Genomic DNA, 23,961 nt, shown 5'->3' with positions numbered 1-23,961 from the left:
CATGACCCCCGCACACCGAGGAAGCAGAGAGGCAGCCAAGCCTTCCCTTGGCGTAGGAATGGCCGAGCCGAATCTGCAAGCAGACTGAGTTGTTTAGAGGGAAATATGCTCCATGATGTGATGCATGCTGTCCACAAGGAAAAAAATTGTCAGTCCCGTAGGGCAAGCAGAGCTTTTCCTGGCACTTGGATATGAAATAAATCTCTGGAGTGGGATTTCACATGTGGGGACTCAGTGATGTGCACACGATGTTCTCCGCAACATTTCTCCGGCAACTGCAACAGCATGTTCCCCAGAGAGGAGCTAGGTGCAGGATGCTGAAAGGGATTCTGCTGTTCCAGTGTTTTATTTTTCCTTTCTTGGTCCTTAGCCAGGCTGTTAAAATAATAATAACCCCCCCACCAAAATATTGTTTGGAAAATTTCAAACATGTATAAAAATGCGGAGAGTAATTTGGCAAAAACTACCAGATGTGCATCACCTCACCCCAGTGTTATCAACTCATTGGGCAGAGAGAGTTGGACATTTGACTAGGAATCACTGCGAGGTTGTTTTGGAATCCAGCTCACCGACTATGGAAATCAGAACTAGCCTGGAGAGTCCTGTAGGGAGGAGTGGCCTGGATCATCTTCATTCTCATTTTACCAGTTTAGAGACCCCTTCAGGATGGTACTCCTACCCCTTGTCCCAGTGCTCCCACTGAATGCATACATAGCCAAGGGATGTAAGAGTGGCTAGGATGCTACTCTAACCACATCCGAAGTCATCAGAGACAGGTGTGGAAGTAGGAGAAGGGACCTTTGCACCTGCAGAGAACCTCCCTGCAAAGTCTAGAGTCAGCTCAATTCAGTGAACACCAGAATAGCAACTGTGTCTGATAGCTGTGGTCTTTCAATTCTGGCAAAGAATCACCAAAGTTTCTAAAGTCTGTTCATGAATCATTAGGCCCTTCATGTGCAAGGGACAATTCTGACCATCAGGAAGGATGTCTTTATTGTGATGGCTTATTTGGATACATGTAGTAGTAGCTTCAAGACTATAGGAAATTAGAATCAATGAACCAAAAGGACAGCCTGCAAGGCAGTGCCAAGGAAGGCACCTAGCTGGTAGCATGGGAGGAGGCAGAAAAGCCTCAGAAATCTGGAGCAAGAACTAAAATGCCACCATTGGTGGAGTCTATTTTAGACTATGGCTGCAGAGAGTCGTCACATCACTGCACCAAATTTTAGACCATCAGGGCAATGAGGGGACAATAGGTAGTTGTGAATAGGAAAAGGTTTGGAATCAGTAAGTGAATTTAAGCCTTGACCTTGTCCTTGACAGCTAGGACACCTTATATAAATTATCTCATTTCTCTATTGAGCCTCTTCTCAATTCATAAAATGAAGCTAGTAATACCCACTTGACAGATGTTGATTCATGAGATAAAACTTGGGTAAGCAAGATTTATACACAATCAACTTGAATGTTTAATTAATTGAGATTTTTATGTTTGTAACTGATGTCACCAAGTCATCAAAAAGAAGTAACCATTTTGTAGTGAAAAAATATGTATATATATGTATATATATATGTATATACAAAATAGGATAGATATACAGCTACTTTCTCTTAGTTCAGTGAGAAGAAAGATTTGTACTAATAGTGTTTAGATAAGATATTGTGTCAGCATCTTGTACTATGAATAACTACTACAAAGACAACAATATGCAATGTGTTAATTATTGTAACTGTCCTACTAACCTGTTTTGAAACTGTCTCATTGCTATTTCTTTCTCAATAAAATTAATATAAAAAATAAAGCAGTTATCTAAAAAAAAGAAGTAACTATATTTTCTCTCTATTGTAAGGATGAAAGTAAAGTAGAATTTATTAGTCCTGATTCTTAAAGAGAGATAGATAGTTGTTCAGAAAACCTACTTCTGTGGAATGATTTACTCTTTAATAATTAGACATTATTGAGAGGTGAAAATTACTGAGAAAATAACAGTAAGGGAAAGTCAGAACATCATTTATTCATTTCATATTTTATAAATATTTAAGTAAAAAAATACCAAAAAATAGCTGAGAGTCAGAGAATACATAAATTAGATGGTAGTGTCTCCGTTAGGGGGCAGGGGAGATGCCTTCAGAGGTCATAAGCTCTGATTAGTAATTAGACTCTGAATGTATAGCACCAAATCTAAAAGGAAAATCTATTCATATTCTTTACATTGTTCAAAAAGAGGAAACTTTAGTTCTCGAGACTACTGTAATAAGTAGCACTTAAGTGAGTGGATTTTCTTGGGCAAGGCTTCAGAAGTGAGGCGCTCCGTGGTGTACAGCGTAGCTATCCTCAGCAGTAGCTTCCTGAGGAATGTAGCCACAGGCTGAATAGGGTGTGTATCATAGCCCCTTTTGCTATTTAAGAAAGTAAGGTGAAATAACAACCCAGTGACAGTAATTCTTCCAGGGGAGCAAGAGAATGTGGTGCAGAATCCAGGGCTCTGATGGCGAGCCTTGATTTCAGTGTAGAGAAAATCCATGACTATGCAGAGGAAAGTCAGAATTCTCTATACGCACAATTCTTCCCAGACAGAGTCCTCTCTACTAGCTGCTGATTGACGTAGAAGTTGGCTTACACTCTGTCATCCTCCTCTACCTTCTCATGGTGAGCTATATTGCTTTACAGGACTTACCACTCCAAGATAGGGTACATCTGCTGTTGCTCTAGGATGTCATCTTATATAGACTGTGTCCATGTCTTTGGATACAATGTAAGTGCCACAGCATAAGACACTGTCCTTTACCACATCTCTAGGATCCATGGTATTGCTCCACACAGGGCAACGTATAAACTGTGTATGCTGAGGGAATGGTATTAAAGGATAACTCTTGGACAATATCCAGCTCTGGTCAAATAATCCAGTAATAGCCAGTTATTCTATAGCATGGGATAAAGATAGCTCTCCTGCTTGGAAAATTACCCCAGATGATGGGATTGACATCATAATATGAAATCTGAAGAACTAAACTAAACTTTCCTGAACAAGTGATCATCTAGCTTTTGCTTTGAGATGCCCGTGGGATCGTTTACTGTCAGGTTTGTGATGTTACCAGAACAAAATAAACTATAGCAATGTCACAAGATAATGTAGCGCAGAGCAATGTTAATGGGTACAACACATTCTAGAGTCTCTGCTGGCCCTTGCCTTTCTTTCTCCAGTTTATATACAAAACCAAAGTCTTTACAGTAACCTGGAAGACCCTACACTGAGTTTCTTAACTTCAGCATGATCAACATCAGGCCTGGATCATTCCTTGCTGCGGGGTCTGTCTTGTACACTGTAGGTGGTTTAGTGGCCTCCTTAAACTCCAGCCATTAGGTGCCAGGAGCAGACCCACTTGTGACAAGCAAAAATATCTCTGATCTTGTTAAGTGTGCTCTGGGGGGCAAATCTGCTCCAACTTGAGAATCATTGCCCCTTTCTAGGACCTCACCTCTGATTTCTTGTCTTTGTTTGTGTCACACTACTCTGTCGTTTGCTCCATTCCAAGCATACTGACCTCTAATCTTTCCTGCCTGGGGTAGGCACCCCCCACCCAAGTCTGTACTGGCCACTGCGTTCTCTGCCATCTCTTTCCTTAGAAAGCACCACTATGCACACTCTCTCCTCTTTCAGCCCAATTTTCTCACTATAAAGGCATCCTATTTAAAATTGTGCTCCTCCCACTTTTATTCCCTCTCTGTGCTTCCTGTGGCATTTATTACCCAGTACATGATGCCATTTACTTGTTTGTTTTGTTTATTGTGGATCATATAATTTCCATGAGAGTCACATTCACGTTTATGACCCTAGAGTAAGTGCTGAATAAATATTTGTGGAGTAGGTAAACAAATGAGTGTTTCTGTGAATGACATTTTTTAACCTGAAAGTTTTCAAGTAAGCTTTCTACCTCTGCCAGAGAAAATTTCATTAAAGATTTCATTAAAGATGGAATATTTGACTTCCAGCTGTTGTGGAAAATTGAGATTCTGCATTGGGTTTCAAAATTAATTTCTGAAGGTCACTTTTAATTTTACTTGAAAAAGGCTTCTGTGTGTGCATGAGTGATCCTTTTACAGAGAAGTGTCTTTCTCTAACTGAGTTAAGCTACTAATTTTAACTAAGTTTATTTTGTACTTTATAAACTGGAGGAGTTAATTGGATGTTGATTAGCTATATCAGAGGCAGTTGATTACATTTCTCAAGGAAAGTTAGCAGTTTACAGCTTTCAGTGATCCGTAGTTTTCCGTAAAAATGTACACTGACAGTTTCCATGAGTAATGATTCACCCATGCTTTTAATATTGTAGGACAGTGTTTTGTCCTTAGAGGATGAACTTAAGGAAGAATCCTACTTTATGGATGATATAAATGGAATACACAAAGATTTCACTTACACTTTATGGATGTGGCTATGTAAATATGTATTAATCTTTCTCAGACTGCGACTGAAGTTTAAGAATTGATTTGTGTTTTGCCTTGTCAAAAGCAATTGTTCTAGTCGTTTCTTAAAGATTCTTCCAAAGTCCCTGCTTAGAATAAAGCAAAACAGAATGTGTGGCTTCTGTTTTAGCTTTAAATGCAATGAAACCTAACCAGACAATATTTAATTTGAGGATTTAATAATTTATTTCCACCAGCAACATATTTTCCATGGAACTCATAAGATGAATGATATGTAAGATGTATCCCACAAATAACCAAGGAAATTTATCTGCAGCCTGGAATGTCTGGATACAAATCGTAAATTGTAGAAGACAGCTGCCAAAGCCAATGATATAGAGTAATTTATCATGACACAGAGGCCCACTTTGGAGCTCTGTGCGCTGGGAGTGTGCAGCATTTACATTTCAAAGCCAGCCACAAATCTTTGAATGCACAGAAAGGCTTGAGACTACTCCTGCAATCAAACATGTACTCTGTTGTGTATTTGAACAACAACAAGATTTTCCTTCAAAGACAGTTTGAGAAAAAGAAATTTCCTGTCTAAAAGTGACATTTCTAACAGATCTTGATTAGCTTTACCCAGCTTCCAGGTACTGAGTCAATGCAAATACACCAGAAAGATGCATCTCACATTAGGAAAAATCAGATGGGCTGTCCACCTGTTGCTAGAAGGCAGGAGGAATTTGCATTTGCCACAAAGCTGTGAGAGCTGATAGAAATAGAAGGCAAAAAAGTACAGCTTGAACACAAGGATACTCCTCATATTCCATTCATCTCATTGTTCTAGTTACTAAGGCATAATTGAAGACTGTGTTTTGAACTAAGGGAGACTTGATTGTACTTGTTATAAGGACTCAGTCAGATTTAGTCCACAAAGACAATGAAACCAAGAGCAAATACCTGTACAAAACCTGGATGGTGAGTCAAGATAAATGTCATGTTTTATTGTTTGGCTTTGTGGTTGGTTGTCTCAGCTCCAGATCTGTCAGCTGCTCATTCATTCATTCATTCATTCATTCATTCATTCATTCATTCATTCACTCATTCATTCACTCACTCGCTTGTGGGGGGCATCCTTTTATGATACAAATATGAGCACATGTGCAGGTTCAACTTTTCCTAGAAGGGGGTCTGTTGGGGAGAGGGATGAGGACAGAAGGCAACAGAAGTAAAATTACCAGTGGGACCCAGCTGTATTCTAACCATTTTGTCTAATTACCTTAGTTGGTCTTTCTTCCAGGACCAGTACAGTGAATCAGTACTAGGAAATCTAGATGTTCATTTCCTATCACGATAGGTCAAAGGTGAACACAGTAGATAACTTTTATAGAACCTAAAATGGAATTTGATAAAATTCAGCAATCATAGAATTCTACTTAGGGGTAAATTTTACAAATAGAACTTCATGATCCAAATCATTCTGGAATAACTGCAATAGCCACGCAGGGTGGAGAAAAGAAGGTAATGTTGGCTTTATCTGCGGTGAGCAGTTCTCCCCTTATCTTTGTGTGTTATCTGGAAGCCCTCAGGACCAACTAGAATTCTGAGTCCTAATGAAACATCAGTGTAAGGGCTGGTAACAAAGCCCTTGCTTTTTATTTGTCAGCGAGGATCCCTGGCAACTATAATGAACTTCACAAGAATAAGACAAACAAATATCTCCAGCTACAAACAAATCTGAAATATGCATGAATACATTCATCAAGAAATGTAACAGAATTGTGAAACGTGACTGAGAGACCAAGCAGATTAAGAGGACTAGGAATAACCCTTTCCTCACTCAGTTGTGCTGATGGGCGTGTGGTTGAGACTCCTAAGAGAGGGGCTCAAGTCTGGCTCTGTGATTAGGGTCAGAGGGCTGGGCTGAGGACAGGTGGGCTGAGGGGCAGAGGCTGGGGACTAGTGGAGATCTGGAATAGCAGAAATTGAGTAGGAGCTGCTGTGCAGGGCTTGGGAGGGAGCTGAGAACTGTGCTTTTGTTTGTGTCAGATTGTTCAAGTAGCAGGTTTGCTGCTTTTCTTTCCTTTTTCATGGACTCCTATAACGATCCACATCACTGCATGTAGAGTGAGACTCATGTTTTGTTTCGTTTTTTTTTTACAGACTAGTACTAAGGTTGGCTTTAGGAAGGAAGCAGAAAGGCCCAATTATATTTGTATTTTTATGACTATCTCAGAAAAAAGGCCTCAAATCACATTTGCCTGTTTGATATTTGAATTATGGTGCTTTACGAAGATAATGTTGCTAGACTGAAGCAAACAAAATGGTAACTTGAGTTGTGCCTTTTGTTTGCCCATGCACTGAGGAGCTTGTATGACCGCATGTTGAGTCCCACTCATGGTGACTCAGTGTGCCCTTCGGGCTCTGGAAGCACGATCTGAGTAAGACATTTGGTGACTTTCCAAGTGCTATCTGTGCTGAGGATTTTAACTGGTTGGACTGATGTCTAATTTAATGGCTGTAGCACAATGTATCTAGCAAAATTGCCATTTCCATGTCAGGTCAGCGAAGCTTCATTTTTAGCCTAAAACAAGTTGTTCTTTCCGATTCTATTTTAAGAAGTTTGAAAATGATTGGGGTATGAATAAAGAACTATAAAAATAAGTGCCTGAGATTTAACTGCAAAGAAACACACACTATTTCTCCTGAAGATAGGATTTGAACCAGATTATGGCTTAAGGGAGACTCAGTATTGGTATCTTTAGAAAAAGGATGTGATGCTTTTGAACTTTAAATTTCACAGCCAAAGGGTGCACGGTGGGAGACCTGCATAACAAGTCATATATTTTCATGTTTTAGGCAACTTTTTCCTGCACCTGTGAGGACCAGTACATTGGTACTTTCTGTGAAGAATTTGATGCCTGCCACAGGAAACCCTGCAAGAATGAGGCAAGCTGCATTGATGCAAATGAAAAGCAGGAGGGGAGCAACTTCACTTGCCTTTGCCTGCCTGGTATGTTTTATGCTACATGCAGTGAATAGTGGCTATTTTGCTATAGAGTACTTCTCTTCACTAAGGATATGTAAGCGGTACTTTATCCATCTGTCACAGGTGACTGCAAGATCTTACCAGATTCCCCCAGTCTGTCTGTAGTCAAGTGAGGGAAGAAATAAATTATGGGAATGATTGTGTCCTCTGGTTTGCTTTCTGATGTTAGGATGCCTACATTCTAGCATTCCACCAGTTTTGTTCTGGAAAAACAATATTCTTGGTCAAACGGAGGCCTAGATATTTCAAAAACAATTCCACAAGTATGCACTGGGTATGGACTGGATCTGAGTTGGGCAGTTATGTCAAGCAATTTAAGAAAAATCTAGGATAAAATATCCAAGTATTATAAAGCCCCCTAATCTTGCTGTTTTTGTTAATTTCTCCTTGTTATTGTCCATTCGTTAGTCTGAGTTCCTGGTTCCCTGTTCTCCACAAAGGAGCATGTCAGTAGCATGCCAAGATTTGCATGTGGTATGCTTGGATATACGAGACTTGGTTATGTGAGACTTCAAAATCCTCTGAGTATGTCCAATGGAGGAGAGAGCCCACAGTGGCTGCTGTGCCTGCCCACAGGCTTTCAGGGCTTGGCAATCATCTTGACTGACTTATTGCTCGGCCATGTTGGTTAGAAACCCTTGAGCAGCAAAAGGGCATTTTTGCCCGTAAATGTTTGGATTTTTTTTTTTTTAAACCAGTGAACTGATTTTTGGGTGCAGCTTCAAAGTAGAAAAGTTACTCCTATTTCATTATCAAATATTGTACAAAATTCACACCAGTCTTCCTCCTTCCATCTCATCCTGCTGCCAGCTTCTTCTTCTGGGGGGAATTTAGGATGAAGCAGAAGGTGAGGATGCAGACAGAGATGGAATTGTGAGGAAAAAGACCTAATAATGAAGAAGTTTATAAGCTAAAAGATGAGAGTACCACACTCCTTTATGCCCATACAAATTTGATAAAATCATAGTGATAGGTTGATAGTTTGGTATATTCTTTCTTTTCAGACCTCTGTGTGTGTGTGTGTGTGTGTGCGCGTGCGCGCGCATGCACGTGCATATGCACAGGTATATCTCTCCTGCAGATATATTATTTTTCAACATGTTTTAAAAATTGATTATAGCATACCTGTTTCCTATCACTTTCTTTTTAAATGTTATCTGCTGGCAATGTTATCCTTTGATGTCAGTTACATGTGGACCAACTTCATCCACTCGGACAGCACATAGCTGTTTTTTACATTTGTGTCATCTACAGTTTTGTATCAAACCCACCATGGATCTGACTATCTACTTGGCATCTTCATTGAGATGTCCCAAGCCACCTTAAACCTAGTCATTCCAAAACTGAACTAATTATACCTCCAAGCTCACCAGATTATCTTCCAGATATTAATGAGCCATCCTAGATGTTGTCCGGCTATTTCCTACTTCCAGTGTGCCCTGTGATATCATTTAAAGGCTTCTCATGGCCGACAACTTCTCTTATACACTCTATATCCAGCCACCTCTGACAAAGCCCCAGCTATGGCTGCATGAACCTTTTGGGAGGCATCTGGATACAAGCTCTAACACCTCCCAGTGTCCTGAGCTTCCCCCATTATAGGGCCGACCCTCTCTTCTGTGTGCCTGGCCAGTTAACTGCAGATCTGTGTTTCTCAAGAAGTCTTGGCTAAATGCTGAAAGATAAATCTCTCTCTGTTTTTCTCATTTATAGCCCTGTATTCTTTTCCTGAACAGCTCTTATCAGTTTTCAGTACACATTTACATGTGTGATTCTTTCTTTACTGCCTGTCTTTTCTACCAGCAGTAAGCCCCATGAAAGAAGAGCCAGCATCAATATTGTTCTACATTGCATCCCACAGTGCCCGACAAATTGTGGATGCTCAGTCAGTGTGTGGATAAGATGAATTACTGAAAGCCTATTAATGTAGGCTGATGTTTCAAATCATTCCACTCTTGCTGAATCTTTAAAATGTTTGTGATTTCTCTTTTTTATTTTTAAAAAATTTTATTGAGAATTAAATATGAATGAGACAGTTTCAAAGCTGATTAATAGGACAGTTTCGATAATCAATACATTGTACGTTGTTATCTTCTTAGTGGCTATCCATAGTACAAGAAGCAGACAGGATATCCTGTCCAAACACTATTAATACCCGTCTTTCTTCTCATTGAATTAAGCGAAAGTAGCTGTATATCTATCCTATTTTGTATATATAAATACAAAATGATCGTTCCTTTGTATCCCTTTTTCTCGCTTTTAACTAATGCTAGATCAAATAAACTCTTTTGTTGATACAAGTTGACCATTGCTAATTAAAAAAAAGTCTGAAAGTAGAAATACTCCAAAATGTAAAATATTTTAAAGTACCATGTCAGTAAAGTTTATATATCAGATTTTTGGATGTCCAGCCAATAATGTCCATGTAAATATTCCCAAATCTGAATAACATCATCATCTAAAATACCTTTAGTCCCAAGCATTTGGATAAAAGATACTCAATCTGTAGTCTCATTTAGAGCTAGTAATTGGAGATTTTCACTATTTGCACTAAAATGAGTTTGGCTTGATATTTTAGTCAGGTGTGTTTTCAAAGAAAATTTCTCTGCTAAAAATATAGTCTCTCATACCCAGAATTAATAGGACAATGTTACTTCTTGTCTTGTGAACAAGGAGTAGGTTTGGGGAATTGGAATTACATGAAAGTATTTTAGCTAGAAGTCTTTCATCTTGTCCGTGCATAGTCTGTTTTATATAATTGTTAAGTATCGGTTAATCACACCAAAACAGGAGTTGTAGCTTGCCTGTCCTCACATTACCGCGAGAGCATTCTTGCTCTTACATGTCCTACTACCCAGAAGGAACGACCACCTTGAATTTTGATCAACATCCTGATCTTGATTTGTTGTCCTTTTCATGGTTTTAATATTGATATAATTTTGCTGAAAGCACTTGTTAATGGTTCTCGATCATTTTAAAAAATGGTATCATGTAGGTATCATGTTCTGTTGTCATACTTGCAATTGTCTGGTAATTTTTCACTTTGCATGCATCACTAAGACATAGCCAAAGTGTTGGAATTTATTCTTTTTTGCTGCTGTGTAGATTTCCATCCATGTATTCTGCTGTGGACAGAGACTCATATGCATTCTTCTATGTCTTCTATTGCGTATATGCTACAGGATGTGTTTTTCTTGTGTGAGAGGATGCTTGAGACCTAGAAGTGAACATAAGCTGCACTGGGCCCTATGTGACCGATCTAGGACAGAGCTGTTTGCCAAACTATTTTTTAAAGTTGTTGCACTGATATGGACTCACAAGTTCATGGTGCAAAGGATGGTGTAGATTTCTGTCATTTTCAACATTTGGTAGCATGAGAAATTTTAATGTTCGCTAAGCACGTAGGTGCAAAACAAGTATCTAGCTGTGCTTATGTGTTGCTGATGGTTGATGACACAGAACTCCTTCTTAGGTGTGTTAACCACATGCTTCCTATCTATGTAATATCTGCTTTTCCATTTTTGTCCATATTGTGCATATTGTTATGGTTTATTTATAAACATTCTCCAGTTCTAGTGCTAATTTTGTTAGTTGTATGAGTTATAAATTTTGTCTAAACTTAGTTTGTCTTTTGACTTTGAGGAGGTTTTTTTTTTTTTTTTCTTTTGAAGTACCGGGGATTGACCTCAGGACCGTGCACTTGCCAGGCAAGCGTTTGTTCTACTAAGCTATCTCCTGGAGCCCTTGAGGAGTTTTTTGATGGGTGCTCATTCTTATCATGTTCCTCAAACTTTGATTTTGTAGTTAATTCATTTTGTGTCCTATTGAAGACAATGCTTTCCTGCCTGCACATCTGAAAGACATAGTCCAATATTTTCCACAAAATGTTGTTTTCCACCAAAGTCTTTAATCAGTATGGATTTCTGCTTTGTTTATATAGCACAAGAAGAGGATGCAATTTTATATTTTACCATGACTTTACTTTTTGTTCAGAGATATTCCATTTCTATAAATACATAGTATATGAAACTTTGTATGATATCTCTCTTTAACGCTGCTGACAGAATTTGGAATGACTAGATACCTCATATATTTATAACTATGTCTATTTTGATCTCAGCATGTCTGCACTACTTTGGTTTAACTATTGATTTTCAATGTCCAGAATCATACCTGATTATTTTGGGTTATTAATAGGGAAAATAGTTTTACCTCCATCGTCTAAGATTTATCATTTCTGTTATTATGTATGGGTTCCTATAGAAGAATAAAGGATTCTCCTTTACTTCTGAATAACAACAACAATGGTAAGATTCGTCCTCTGACCCTCAATGTCAGGACCACAGGGTTGTATTACAAGTTCATGGATTTTGCTAATCCTACTTAGACTCAGGAAGAGTTTGATAAATGCTGGTAAATTTATCAAAAGTGTGCTGGAATCTAAAGGTTGGCAAATTGATTATTATTTACAAAATGGTTCTTTTATTTCTTCTGTTAAAATAGCAATAGTATTTTATAGCACCACACTTATAAATAGTAGCAAATTATTGCTTTAATAACCTACTTTTTCATGGTAGTTCTACTATTTTCTGACTATTGTATATTGAAAAGTACCTAATGTTTGTGAAGCAATATGAGGCTTTATTTTAGATGTAGCTGGTTTTGTTCCTTGTTCATAACTTAAACATTTTTAAAATAATAGAAATGCCCTCCGCATGGGCATTCACATCCTGCTGTTTCCTGAGTTTCCTCTGGAAGGTGTATTGCTGGCCTGAAGTTGTCCACCTGTGGGAGACGTCTCTCCCTCCTTGGGAAAGAAGTCCTTTCTTGTCGGGTGAAGTCCAAGGTGTCTGTAGAACTGTAGCCACTATTTAAAATCTTTTCTGCTCCCCTTGAATTTGTAGCTCCACATCAGTCTCTTTTGCTTCCTACTTTGCTCCAAGGGGGCTGCACATGGCAGGGGTCTCAGCCAGTGCAACTATGTTGGGGCCCCAGGATTTCCAGCAATCTCCCTTTACTGCCTTTTCACAGAGCTGGGATCCCCACATGCCATCACCACCCCTACTTGACTTGAGGGCTCTGTGTAGAAGGCACTTCCAGGTCCTCATCTCAGTCCAAGAAGCCAATATTTGTAATCCCAAAATTATATTATTGGAATCCCATCAAGTTAATTCTAATCTACCATTCTCAATGCAACCCATGGCAAAAACAAAGACACTAAATTATATTTTCAATCACTGGGAAGTCAAGGGGCTCTAAGTTCAGCCATGAAGATGGCTTCCCAGAACAAAGAGAGTGATCCAGGGCCTCACCTGGTTTTTATTCGGTGGGGGAGTGTCTTGAGGAGGATTGACTGAGAATTGTGGGAAGTAGGTGACCATTGTGAGCTGAGCTAGGTGGGTGGCCTACATTTACCTCTGACATATGCAGAGAGGATATGGAGAGAGAGTAATTTGCATTATAGTATTATGCTATTGACAGCATCTAATGTTTTGGGGGATCTGGTGCTTCAGCTTTGATGTAGTCTTTGAAGCCCCAGGAAGTCATAGCCTCTATCTCGAGGCTCGATTCCAGCTGGTGGTGCAGAGCATTAGCTCTTCCATTCTGTCTTGACCTGGCTCACATTAAAGAGCAGCAGGTATAGGTTACTAGAGAAACATGCATGCCACCTTCAAAGACTATCACTAGCACCTCAGCTAGAACAATATACATTGCTTAAGGCCAATTGGAGGATAAACAGAAGTCCTAGCCAGCTCTGTACGTAACAATACGAGGAAATAGGCTCAGGCTCAATCAAAATGGAGACAGTCGCTCTTCTTTCAAGGAGAGCTGCTCAGGTGGTCCTCCACACTCTGTTCCTTCTTATACTGGAGGTCGAATCCTGATCAGGGAGAGGAGAGATTATGACCACATTGCCTGGCAGTTTCATGCTTTCTCTTTGCTCATCTACCCCTGATTTGGTCCTGCAGTTCTGTGGAAAAGGTTTCTTTTTTGTCAATCCCAATTCCCTGTAGGACCCTTCCCCCCATTTTTTCTTTCTCCCTTCCAGCTTTCAGCTCTACTTCTCAATAAGCATCTTATTGTCATTGTCATATGCACACACACACACACACACACACACACACACACACACAGAATGAGTGAGAGAATGAGAGAAAGAATGAGGGAGAATGAGAGAGAACAAGAGAGAATGAGAGAGAACGAGAGAGAATGAGAATGAGAGAGAATGAGAGAGAGAGAGAGAGAGAGAGAGAGAGAGAGAGAGAGAGAGAGAGAGAGAACACAAGCGAGCTAATGTTGATTGAGTGCTCAGCACATGCCAGGTCTTGCCTAAATCTTTCCAAGAGTAACTTTAGAGCATCTGTGAGTTCATCACTTTGGATTATATCTATTTTATACATGAGAAAACTGAGACTGAGGAAGTTTTACCACTTGACCAAGAATATTGGAGTCCACTAGCCCACCTTGCACATGAATCCCTAAACCTCTGAAAGGATAATTTCAGCTTGTGTCTTACTATGGTCCTCCAGGAGCTGACTCAGTAGCCTAGGTCACTTTCTGCTGCACGGATAGCACCTTACATGGATGGCTGTCACAGATGTTGCTGACGGGAAAGCAAGGGTAGAGGGTCCTGCGTGGTGCTTTAGGGAAGTGCCTATATAAGCCTCTGTACATTCCCTTCAGTACATGGAACTTTCCAGAATCTAGTCACTAAGTTCCTACAGCCTTGGTCTAGGAAGAGGAAACAGGTGGTGAGCACCTTTTGCTGTCTGTTTCAAGCCAGGTGCCTTGTGCTCACCTCTGAATCTCAAGCTATTGACCATCTTACTATACCCTCTTTTTGGGCATGCAACCACATGTTGTGCTGAGTTCTTTCCTGTGGCCAATGTGTGATTCATCACTGTATTGGCCTCAGAGCTTGTACGTGTTCAATGGATCTCTTCTTAAGAGAAGATAGGTTAGACAATTTTACCCAAAAATAGAAGCCTGCTTGCTCAAAATGAGGATTTTTCTACTCCACTGAGTTCCAAATGTCCTTGAAAAAAATTATTTTTCTACAGGGAAACTAATTTCCTTCATGAAATAATTATTTGCTACTTGATTAACGTCAACTAATTGACCTAAAAAGCAATCGACACACACAGTAGACCCTCGCAGTGGGAAGTATGTATTCGCTTTGAAAATTTGTCCCACTGTGCTTTGATGATATTACAAATTTAATCATGCAGAATTATCTTGACTGAAGAATGAGTTAATTTAAACTAGGTTCTTGTTACCATAGAACACCAATGCCCAAGGAAGTCTTTCTTTAATGATGTTGTCTTAATGCAACGCTTATTTCTCTTGACAGATGATCATTCCTTCATAAGTGAAAATATTGTTTTCAGCAAAGAATATGCAGCTTAAATCTGTTAGTTATTTTGGCATTTTTGTTTTAATTTCTATTTCCAGTGTCACTACTGTCACAAAGTAACGTCTTGAGCCATGGTTAATGTAAAAATTATGAATGTAGGGGATTAGGTTTTAAGTTGATTCAGTAATTTGTGCTTTGATTGTTAAATACAATTACTTGGAAGAAGGAGATAATTTTTATTCATGCATACACATGCCATACTTTGAACATGTCTACCTCTTCATTGTCCTGTCTCACTCTCTGTCCCTGATCCTTGTCCCCTTTTCTTTTCTAACACTCTCCTTTCCACTTTCGTGTCACCTCCCCAAGATGTCACATATGACAGAAAACATGCAATCTTATCTTGGTGAGTCTCTCTGATTTTGTTTAGCATGATGATCTCCAGTCACATTCAGTTTTTCTGCAAATAATGTCATTTTGTTCTTCTTTATGGCTGTATAAATGTTTTACACATACACTGAATTTTATTTTTTAGTAACACATATTTGCAGTATATAATGATTGCATGCATCATGAGGTATGTGCCCATGTAGGTAGCACATTGATTTTTTTTTTTTTTTTTTTTTTTTTTGTGGAACTAGGGATCAAACTCAGGCCCTTGAACTCGCCAGGGAAGTGCTTATTGCAATGAGCCATCTCCTCAGCCCACATTGATCTTTTTTAAAGAGAAGAATATATTTATTGAGGGAAAAAAAGCTCCTGTCCAAGAGAGGGATAGGATGGGGGCCTGAGTGAGTTGACCCTGGGAAGCTATCTCTTCCAGGGACTTTTATAGAGTAAAACCATGCAGTGAGGCAGCTCTAAGGTGGTGGAGGACATGGGAACTCATCCAGGTGGGCATGAGGTGGGACAAAACTATATCAACCAATGAGATTACAAGCACCGTTGCTGAAGTAAAATGGGTTAAATCCTGTACCAAATGGGAAAGCGAGTCACATAGCAAGTGGGCATGAATATGGAACAGGGTCTCTTCCTGTTGGGGGTTGGGTTAGTGATTCATTTAGGCTCTTTCAAGGTGATTGATACCTATTTGGAATATCAATCGCTGATGCCCATCCCTAGGGAAGTATGTATGAGGTCTGGCCCATATGGGAGAGTCTGTCTCTTCCAAGTTACAAAGTCACCTTGTCTTCCATCTTGTCTCCTTGAGGGCCTGGCCCTGTCTGACTGCCTATAATATTTCTATCTAATTCAGCTGCCTACAACATTCTCCCCTCTGAAGAAGTAACCTAAACTGCCATGAGGGAACCATGGACGATGACTGCTCTGGTTTCTTCAGGCTGAAAGGGGTTGTAGTCGTGGACTGGCTGTCAGAGATACTCTCCAGGGTTTCTATCTAAAGGCCCTCAATAGACAACAGGAATTTTCATCTTGGGTAGACGTATAGCTTTGAGTCTCAAGGAAACAAAGCCAAAGAAATGATTAAACATGCATGGGCCAAATAATAACAGCAGCAAGATAATGATGAATAAAAATGATTTTCACCAAGTAAAGAGTAATGATTTGATATTTTGTATTTTGAGCAGCCATTGAGATGTTAGCAGAAGGATCTGGGATGTAATAACCTTTTAAAGGTTGTAATTATAAGACTAGTTAGAACTTTTGGTATGTTCATTAGCAGAGATCTCTTAAATATAAAGTTTAATCTCTTCATCTTCCATGGCCATTGGGTACTGAGACACATGAATTGCTGGACCTATGGAAAACACTGAGTACTCTCTGGTTGGCAAGTGGGGCCACTGGTTGGGTAACTGACAAATCTGCATGAGCATTTATTAACAGTTTAACTGGCTTTCTCCTTATATTGGCAGTTAACAGGGGTTCCCTCAGGCTGAGAGGGGAAGACCCATGACTACCTCAAACTGAAACTTGCCCTGACTCCATCAGAAACACTTTGTTTCCTTCTCTAGCAGCTTTGGACATTTCTGCTTGAAATGTCCCTTCTCTGTCTGGATCCAAGGAAGCATAACTTTTTTCTGTTTCCTGACTGGTCTTCTTTCCTGTAGGCTGCTAGTATCACCATTCTCATTTTCCATCTATAATTCCAGGCTGTATTGTTTCTATTTATAAAGCACTTCAACTCAGACACATTTATTCCTGCAAACCCTTCTAACTTCTGCAGCTTGTGTCAGATATCTGGGGACCACTGAGAAACATATAACTTTTTGGTTTTAAAACCTCCTGCAGGCAGCCCTGCCCAAGGAATGTGATGGCAAATTCCCCTTCCTGACAAAAGATTAGACTGATAGAAGAAGCATTTTTTTAGGGCAATCAGTCTTGCCCAAGGAATGTGAAGATAGCTTCCCTTGTAATGAGGCAGGAAACCCTGGAGAGGGCTCAGCTTACCTGGGCCATATGAGGTGGACTTACTATGTCTTATTAAGGCCTTATCACATCTCTATAGACAAAATCTAGTGGGTCCCTATAAAAGGAATCTATAAGTAATCAAGCACATTCACTATAGGTTTTACCTGTATTATTACTTGGGTTTTGGTATCTTCTAAAAACAAAGTTTTGAGAAATTAGAACATGTATAATCAAGGCATGAGCATTTGAACTAATGGGTAAATTTATAAATATTTTTGAGGCATAGCAATTGCAACTCACTAGTTCTTAGACCCCTTTATTTATGCAGTCTGACAGTTTACTATAAGTACCTCTAGCTATAGTGAAAGAGAAGTCACACCTGTACTATCAACATGAAATACCTGAGCTTCATCAGAAATCAACCAGGTTAACTTACACACTCATGAAATATATGTCACAAATACAAGGCCTGCCTCTATCTGTAGGCCCAAAGATATTGGACACTGTGTAGCCAGTGTCTTTAGAACTTTTTTATATTGACAGTTTTTTATCTGTCCTTGGGAACCTGTTTTAACTAGTGAAATACTTTTTTAAGTCTTATATATGAACAACATATATTAATTTGTAAAACATCAGTCTCAGCATTATCTTGATTAGCAAGCCATCTGAATATATTGTAGTATCATAGTTACAGCTAAAGCAATATATTTTTTAGAGTCTGTTTCTATTGAGGTACAATGTACACTTCAGATTCCATTTTTCTCTTTCAGGTTCTCACACTAAGGAGACAATACAATGCTTCCACACTTGGGTCTGATTTATTTCACTTAAGAGTATATTCTCTAGTTATACCAACAAAAGACTCAACAAAAGACCATTTACCAACAAAAGCCTCAAATTTATCCTATTTTATAGGTCAGTAATACTCCATTGAGTAAAAATGCCGCATCTTCTTTATCCACTCTTCAGCTGATGGCCCCTGGCTTGTTTTCAGAATTTATGACAAATTATGCTGTTATAAACATGGGTGCACATATATTACTGTGGTATGAGGTTTTCAGTTCTTCTGGAAGAATACCCAGGAGCAGAATAGCTGGCTTGAACGGGACCTCTAATTCTAGATTTCTAAGGAATCTCCACATTGATTGATTTCTGTAGTGCCTGTACCAGTTTGCATTGCCACCAACAGTGGCAACAACAGTTTTTCTCCACAGCCCTTCCAGCATTTGTTATGGACTGACTTCTTGATGTTGGCCATTTCTTCTGGGGTGATATGGAATCTCAGTGTTGTTTTAATTTGTATTTCTCAGATGTCCAGTGAACACATCCATCTTAATTTTTTGTTTGTTTGTGTTGGTCCCCTTCCCTTTTCCTCCTCCCTCCAGCTCTTTTCCCTTCTACATTTACAAAAGCTTTATTTTAATTTTTCTTTCAATTACGTTTTCTTTGAATCGCTTTTCCCTTCCTCCCCTTCCCCCATTTGCCTACCTCTTGTTGCCCTTCTCATTTGCACAAGTTCTTTCCATTTCCTAATATCTCTTATCCATTCCCCTTCCTTATTCATACTTCGGAATTCTCACGTGAGTGAAGCAATACAATATTTAAGCATGTGTGCCTAATTTAGTTCACTTAGGAGTATTAGTTCGAGGTGCAGCCATTTATTTTAAAAATGCCTTATTATCCTTGATGGCAAATTAGTACTCCAATGTAGATAAGTACTGTGTCACATTTTCTTCATTCATCTTTTGGTGGGATAGAGTATCCTTCCAAGCTATTGTGAACTGTGCTGCTAAAAACCATGGGTATGCATGGGTCACCGTGATATGACATCTTTAATTGTTTTGGAAAGACACCTAGGATCAAATGGAAACTCTCTCTAGTTTTACTTTTTTAAGGACTCTCCACACTGATTTCCATAGTGGTTGCACAAATTTTCATTCCCACCCACAGTGAGGAAAGGTTCATTTTCTCCTACAGCTTCACCAGCATTTGTTACTGGTTGAGTTCTTGATAATAGTCACTCTTTCTGGAGTGAGATGAAATCAAGTGTTGCTTTAATTTGCATTTCTGTAATGGCCAGTGATGTTCAACATTATTCATGTGTTTATTGGCCATTTGTAATTCATCTGAGATATGTCTATTTCAGATGCACAGTTTTTGGCTGGGTCTTTAATTTGTGGCATTTAATTTTTTGAATTCTTTATATATTTTTGATATTAGTGCTCTGTCTGAGGAGTAGCTGACAAAATTTTTTTTCCCATTTTGTAGGTTGTCTCTGCATTCTGTGGGTGATTTCCTTTGCTGTGCAGAAACTTTAACCTAGGGCTGATCAAATAGCTCAGCAGATTAAAGCACCCACACGCAGGCACAGGGGCCAGGGGTTCAATCCCCTGGCCTGCCATGCTGGCCTCCTGGGGCACATTGAGATGGAGATTGAGACTGGGCGAGGCAGCACACACCTATAATCCCAGTTCTTGGGAGGCTATAAACAAGAGAATCACTATGAGTCCAATCTAGTAGTGAGACCTTGAATACCCTGTAGATCCTTCCTTAAAATAAAAAAAAAAAGAAAAAGAAAAAAAAGAAAAAGAAAGAAACTTTTTAACTTGATATGATCCCACTTATTTTTGAATTATTATTATTTTTTTTGGTACCAGGGATCGAACTCAGGACCTTGTACTTGCCAGGCAGTTGCTTATCCCACTGAGCTATTGCCCCAGCCCCAATCCCATTTAATGATTCGTTGTAATATTTCCTGTGTAACAGGGGTTTTGTTCAAAGTCTTGGCCTGCACGTATGTTTCCAAGTGTTTACTGATTCTATCTTCTAGAATATTGCTTCTGATTTAATATTTAGGTCTTTGAACCACTTTTATTTTAGCTTAGTGCATGGTGAGATGTATGAGTCTAGGTTTAATCCTTGGCTTGTACAAAGCCAGTTTTCCCAGCACCATTTGTTAAAAAAGCTGTCTTTCCTCCAGAGAAGCTATTTGGCCACTTTGTTAAAGATAAGGTAGCTAAGAGTGCCTGTGTTGTTTCTATTTCCTTATTCTGTTCTATTGATCCTTAGGTCTATTTTTTTTCTCCTAATACCATACTATTTTCACTACTGTAGCTTTGTAGTATAGCCTCAAATCAGGGATTGTGATGCCACCTGCCTTGCCTTTTTGGTTCAGAATTGTTATTGCTATTGTAGGTCTCTTCTGGTTCCATATAAATTTTATGATTTTTTTCACTAGTATTGTGAGAAATGCTGTTAGCATTTTGATTGAAACTGCATTAAGTCTGTATAACGATTTTGGAAGTATGGTCATTTTGCCTATATTGATTATGCCTACCCAAGAACAAGGAGTATCTCTTCATTTTCTGAGAACTTTCATCCTCTTCAGTCTCATTTTTCAGGGTTCTATAGTTTTAATTGTAGAGGTCTTTCACTTTCTCTGTTAAGTTAATTCCTAAGTAATTCATTTTTCTTGATGCTTTCATGAAAGGTATTGTTTCCATTATTTCTCTCTTGGTAAGAAAGAAAATGGTGTGCATGAATACTACTAATTTTTGAGTGTTAACTGTGTATCCTGCCATGCTACCGAAAATTTAGTTGTTAATTCTAGAAGTCTTTTGGCGGTGGAGTTTTGGGCATCTTCTGTGCACAGGATCATGTCATCAACAAATGATGATAATGAAATGTTTTCTTTTTCTATCCATGTTCCTTTGATGTAGTTTTCCTTTCTACGTTCTCTGACTACTGTTTTGAGGACTGTATTGAACAGGAATGGTGATAATTTGCATCACTGTCGTGTTCCTGATTTTAGAATGAACACTTTCAGATTTTTTTCCATTTAGTATGATGCTGGCTGTTGGTTTGTCACATATGGCTTTTGTTGGATTGAGATGGACACCTTCTAGTCCAATTTTCATTTGAGTTTTAACCGTGAATGGCTATTAGATTTTAATCAAATGATTTCCCTGCATCTATCGAGGTGACAGTGTGGTTTTTGCCCTTGCTTCTGTTAAATGCCACATCCTCTTATCCATCATTTATTGATACACATCTGGGCTGATGCCATAGCTTCACTATCATGACTTGTGCTGCAATCAGCATGTTTGTCCAGTTATCACTGTGGTATGCTCACCTTGATTCCACCAGGTATATACTCAGACATAGTGAAGCTGGATCACATGGTAGATTGATTTTTAGGTTTTTGAACCTCTTTACTAATTTACACAGTAGCTGTTCTAGTTTAGATTCCCAGACATATAGTACAATGTTTCCCTTTTCGAGGTATTATTGTCAGAATTTTTTATTCTTTGTTTTCATGATAATAAGCATTCTAATTGAGAGAGTATGAGAGCTCAACCTAGCTTTGAGTTGCATTTATGTGATGGCTAAAGAGGTTCAATATTGTTAATATTATTATCAATTATTTGTTTTACTTTTTGAGCCCATTTTCTCATTTATTTATTAGATTACTTGTTTTCTGGTGTTGAATTTTTGAGTTCTTTATATATCCTGGATATTAATTCTGCCAGATGGCTGGCTGGCACAGATTTTCTCCTCTTCTGCACTCTGTCTCTTTACTCTGTTATGTCCTCTGCTGTGAAGAACCTTCTTAATTTGGTCCAATCCCATTTGTGAGTTCTTGCTGTTATTTCCTGAGTGATCAGAGTGCTGTTTAGGAAATCGTTGCCTACATCAATGTGCTAAAATGTTTCCCTTATATTTCCTCTAGTAGTTTCAAAGTTTCTGATTTAACGTTAAGATTATTGATGAGTTATTTTTAAGTTTAGTAAATCCAAATGAAAAGTTTTATCCATGTCTGAACAATATAAATGAATTTTAGATGATGTTCCGTAGAATATCTATTTTGGAAGGCAAAACTTTTATCAAACGAGATTAGTATTTTTCTGCCTTTCAGTATTTTCAAAAAGTACGAGATTATCGGCAATGTCAAATACTGCAGGAAAAATTAGAATCAGGTTATTGAATTTGATAACAAGATCTATTTAAGTCATTCTTTGTCCTATTACGTTGACCTACTATGAGCCATTTCAGAAGTTTTGTGGTATCTTCAAGAGGCTCTAATGACAGAAACAATGGGGAGGGGACATGAAGTGCTTAGATACTTTGAAAGGTAGCACAACCTTTTGACAGCCACTTGGTTTTCTTGTGGCTGGGAAGCTATGACTCCTCAGAGTGACACTGGTGGTCAGTGGCAAAGGGAACAAGATGTTCCCTATAGACAGAACATTCAATCAAATGAGCAACAAATATACAGTGCTGTAAGGGGCAGTTCAGTGGCTAAATTAAAATCAGGAACCACACCAGAGAAAGGTCAGTGTGATGGCTCCTTCTGTGTGTCAACTAGGCTTTCTTGTTTGTCCAGACACCTGGTCGACCACTTTCCTGGCTGCAACTACAAGTGTTTCCGCATGAGACTAACACTTGATGAGTTGGTAGACTGAGCAAAGCAGATTGTCTGCTTTGTGGAGTTGGGCTTCATCCAACCCACCGCAGTGGCAAATAGAACTAAAAGGCTAAGTAGGAGGGAGCTGCTCCTGCCCAATGCTGAGCTAGATGTCGGCATTCTCTTGCCTTTGGATTGAACTGAAATGTTGGCTCTTCTTAGGTCTCAAGCCTGCCAGCATTTGGACTAGAATTTAGACACAGCTTCTCCATCATGCCAAGCCCTGTGTCTTGCACATTGTAGACCTGCAGTGCATGACTAAGTTGAATTTGACTTCCTTAATTGGAATTTATCTTATAAAGCCCTTCTAATTTCAAGAATATAATTTTTCCTCAAAGGAATGATTTTTTTTTCTCTGAAAAAGAATAGCTGTGGTCGACGTTCAGAACTACCACTGCCAAAATATTATTAGCATTATGCAAAGCATTTTCCAACTTCAAAGCACTACATTGTTCCGACTAATTGGAGATTTCAGCCTAATTGTAAAAACTCATTGTGTCTGAGGCAAAGAGAATGTAGCATATGTTCCTATCCCAGCTTTCCCTTTGAAACGCTGACTTAGTAACTGTTAGCGCTTTGGTCTTGTGGGTTCAAAGTGTGTCCCCCGCCCCTCCTGGAGACAAATCCTGATTACCATTTCCCTCATTCAACTCAAGAATTGCATGTATTAGCAGACCAGAGTGTAGTTTTTAAAAAGAAGATTAGTGCAGAATTTCAGACTGGAGGAAATTTCAGAAGTTGCCTTTGCATGTGAACCTTGGTGACAGAGGCACTTGTCCCAGATCACAAAGCTCAAGGAAGAGACAGATTTTTTACCCTATACTCTGTCTACTGTGGAGTCACAGTGTTCTTTTGTTTTTGCTGCAAAACATTAATGGTTTCCCAATTTTACATTAGTTATGTATGGGGTGTATATTACAAATACCTCTGAAGGCTCATGAATGTGCTGTCACTGATGTTCATCATCTCTCAGAACCAGAGACAGCACCAATTGTGACTAAAGATGACACAGTCAAAACTGGAACTCAGCATGCAGGTTTCAGTCCAGCTTTTTTCCATTTATTGCTTTTATGCTCTTTTGTGATCTTTCCAACCTTTTAAAAATTCTATTGGGTTTGTTCATGTTTAAAACAAAGTTTGTGGGAATCATCCATTCATTCATCCACACAACTATTTACTGAATGTTTACTACATGTCAGTATTTTTCTGGGTGCTGAGAAGATAACTAACTGTGAATGAAGCAGTCCTGTTCTCATGGTGGTAATATTTTAGTGAGGAAGATGAAATAAAAATGTGATATACACTGCACAGGGTCA

General features: G+C 38.9%; 1 protein-coding gene across 2 annotated transcripts in view; it reads left to right on the top strand.

Moving 5' to 3' along the window:
- Dner (delta/notch like EGF repeat containing) overlaps positions 1-23,961 on the top strand; it is a 340,243-nt gene that overhangs the window by 199,230 nt on the left and 117,052 nt on the right. For both annotated transcript variants that reach the window (XM_023722281.1, XM_004637300.2), the window contains exon 6: positions 7,271-7,424. In XM_023722281.1, the coding sequence (XP_023578049.1) occupies positions 7,271-7,424 (154 nt within the window). The remainder of the gene's footprint in view (positions 1-7,270; positions 7,425-23,961) is intronic.

The sequence above is a fragment of the Octodon degus genome, unplaced genomic scaffold (genome assembly GCF_000260255.1).
Source record: "Octodon degus isolate 3935 unplaced genomic scaffold, OctDeg1.0 scaffold00089, whole genome shotgun sequence".
Classification (NCBI taxonomy): domain Eukaryota; kingdom Metazoa; phylum Chordata; class Mammalia; order Rodentia; family Octodontidae; genus Octodon; species Octodon degus.
This window is presented reverse-complemented; position numbering and strand designations above follow the sequence as displayed.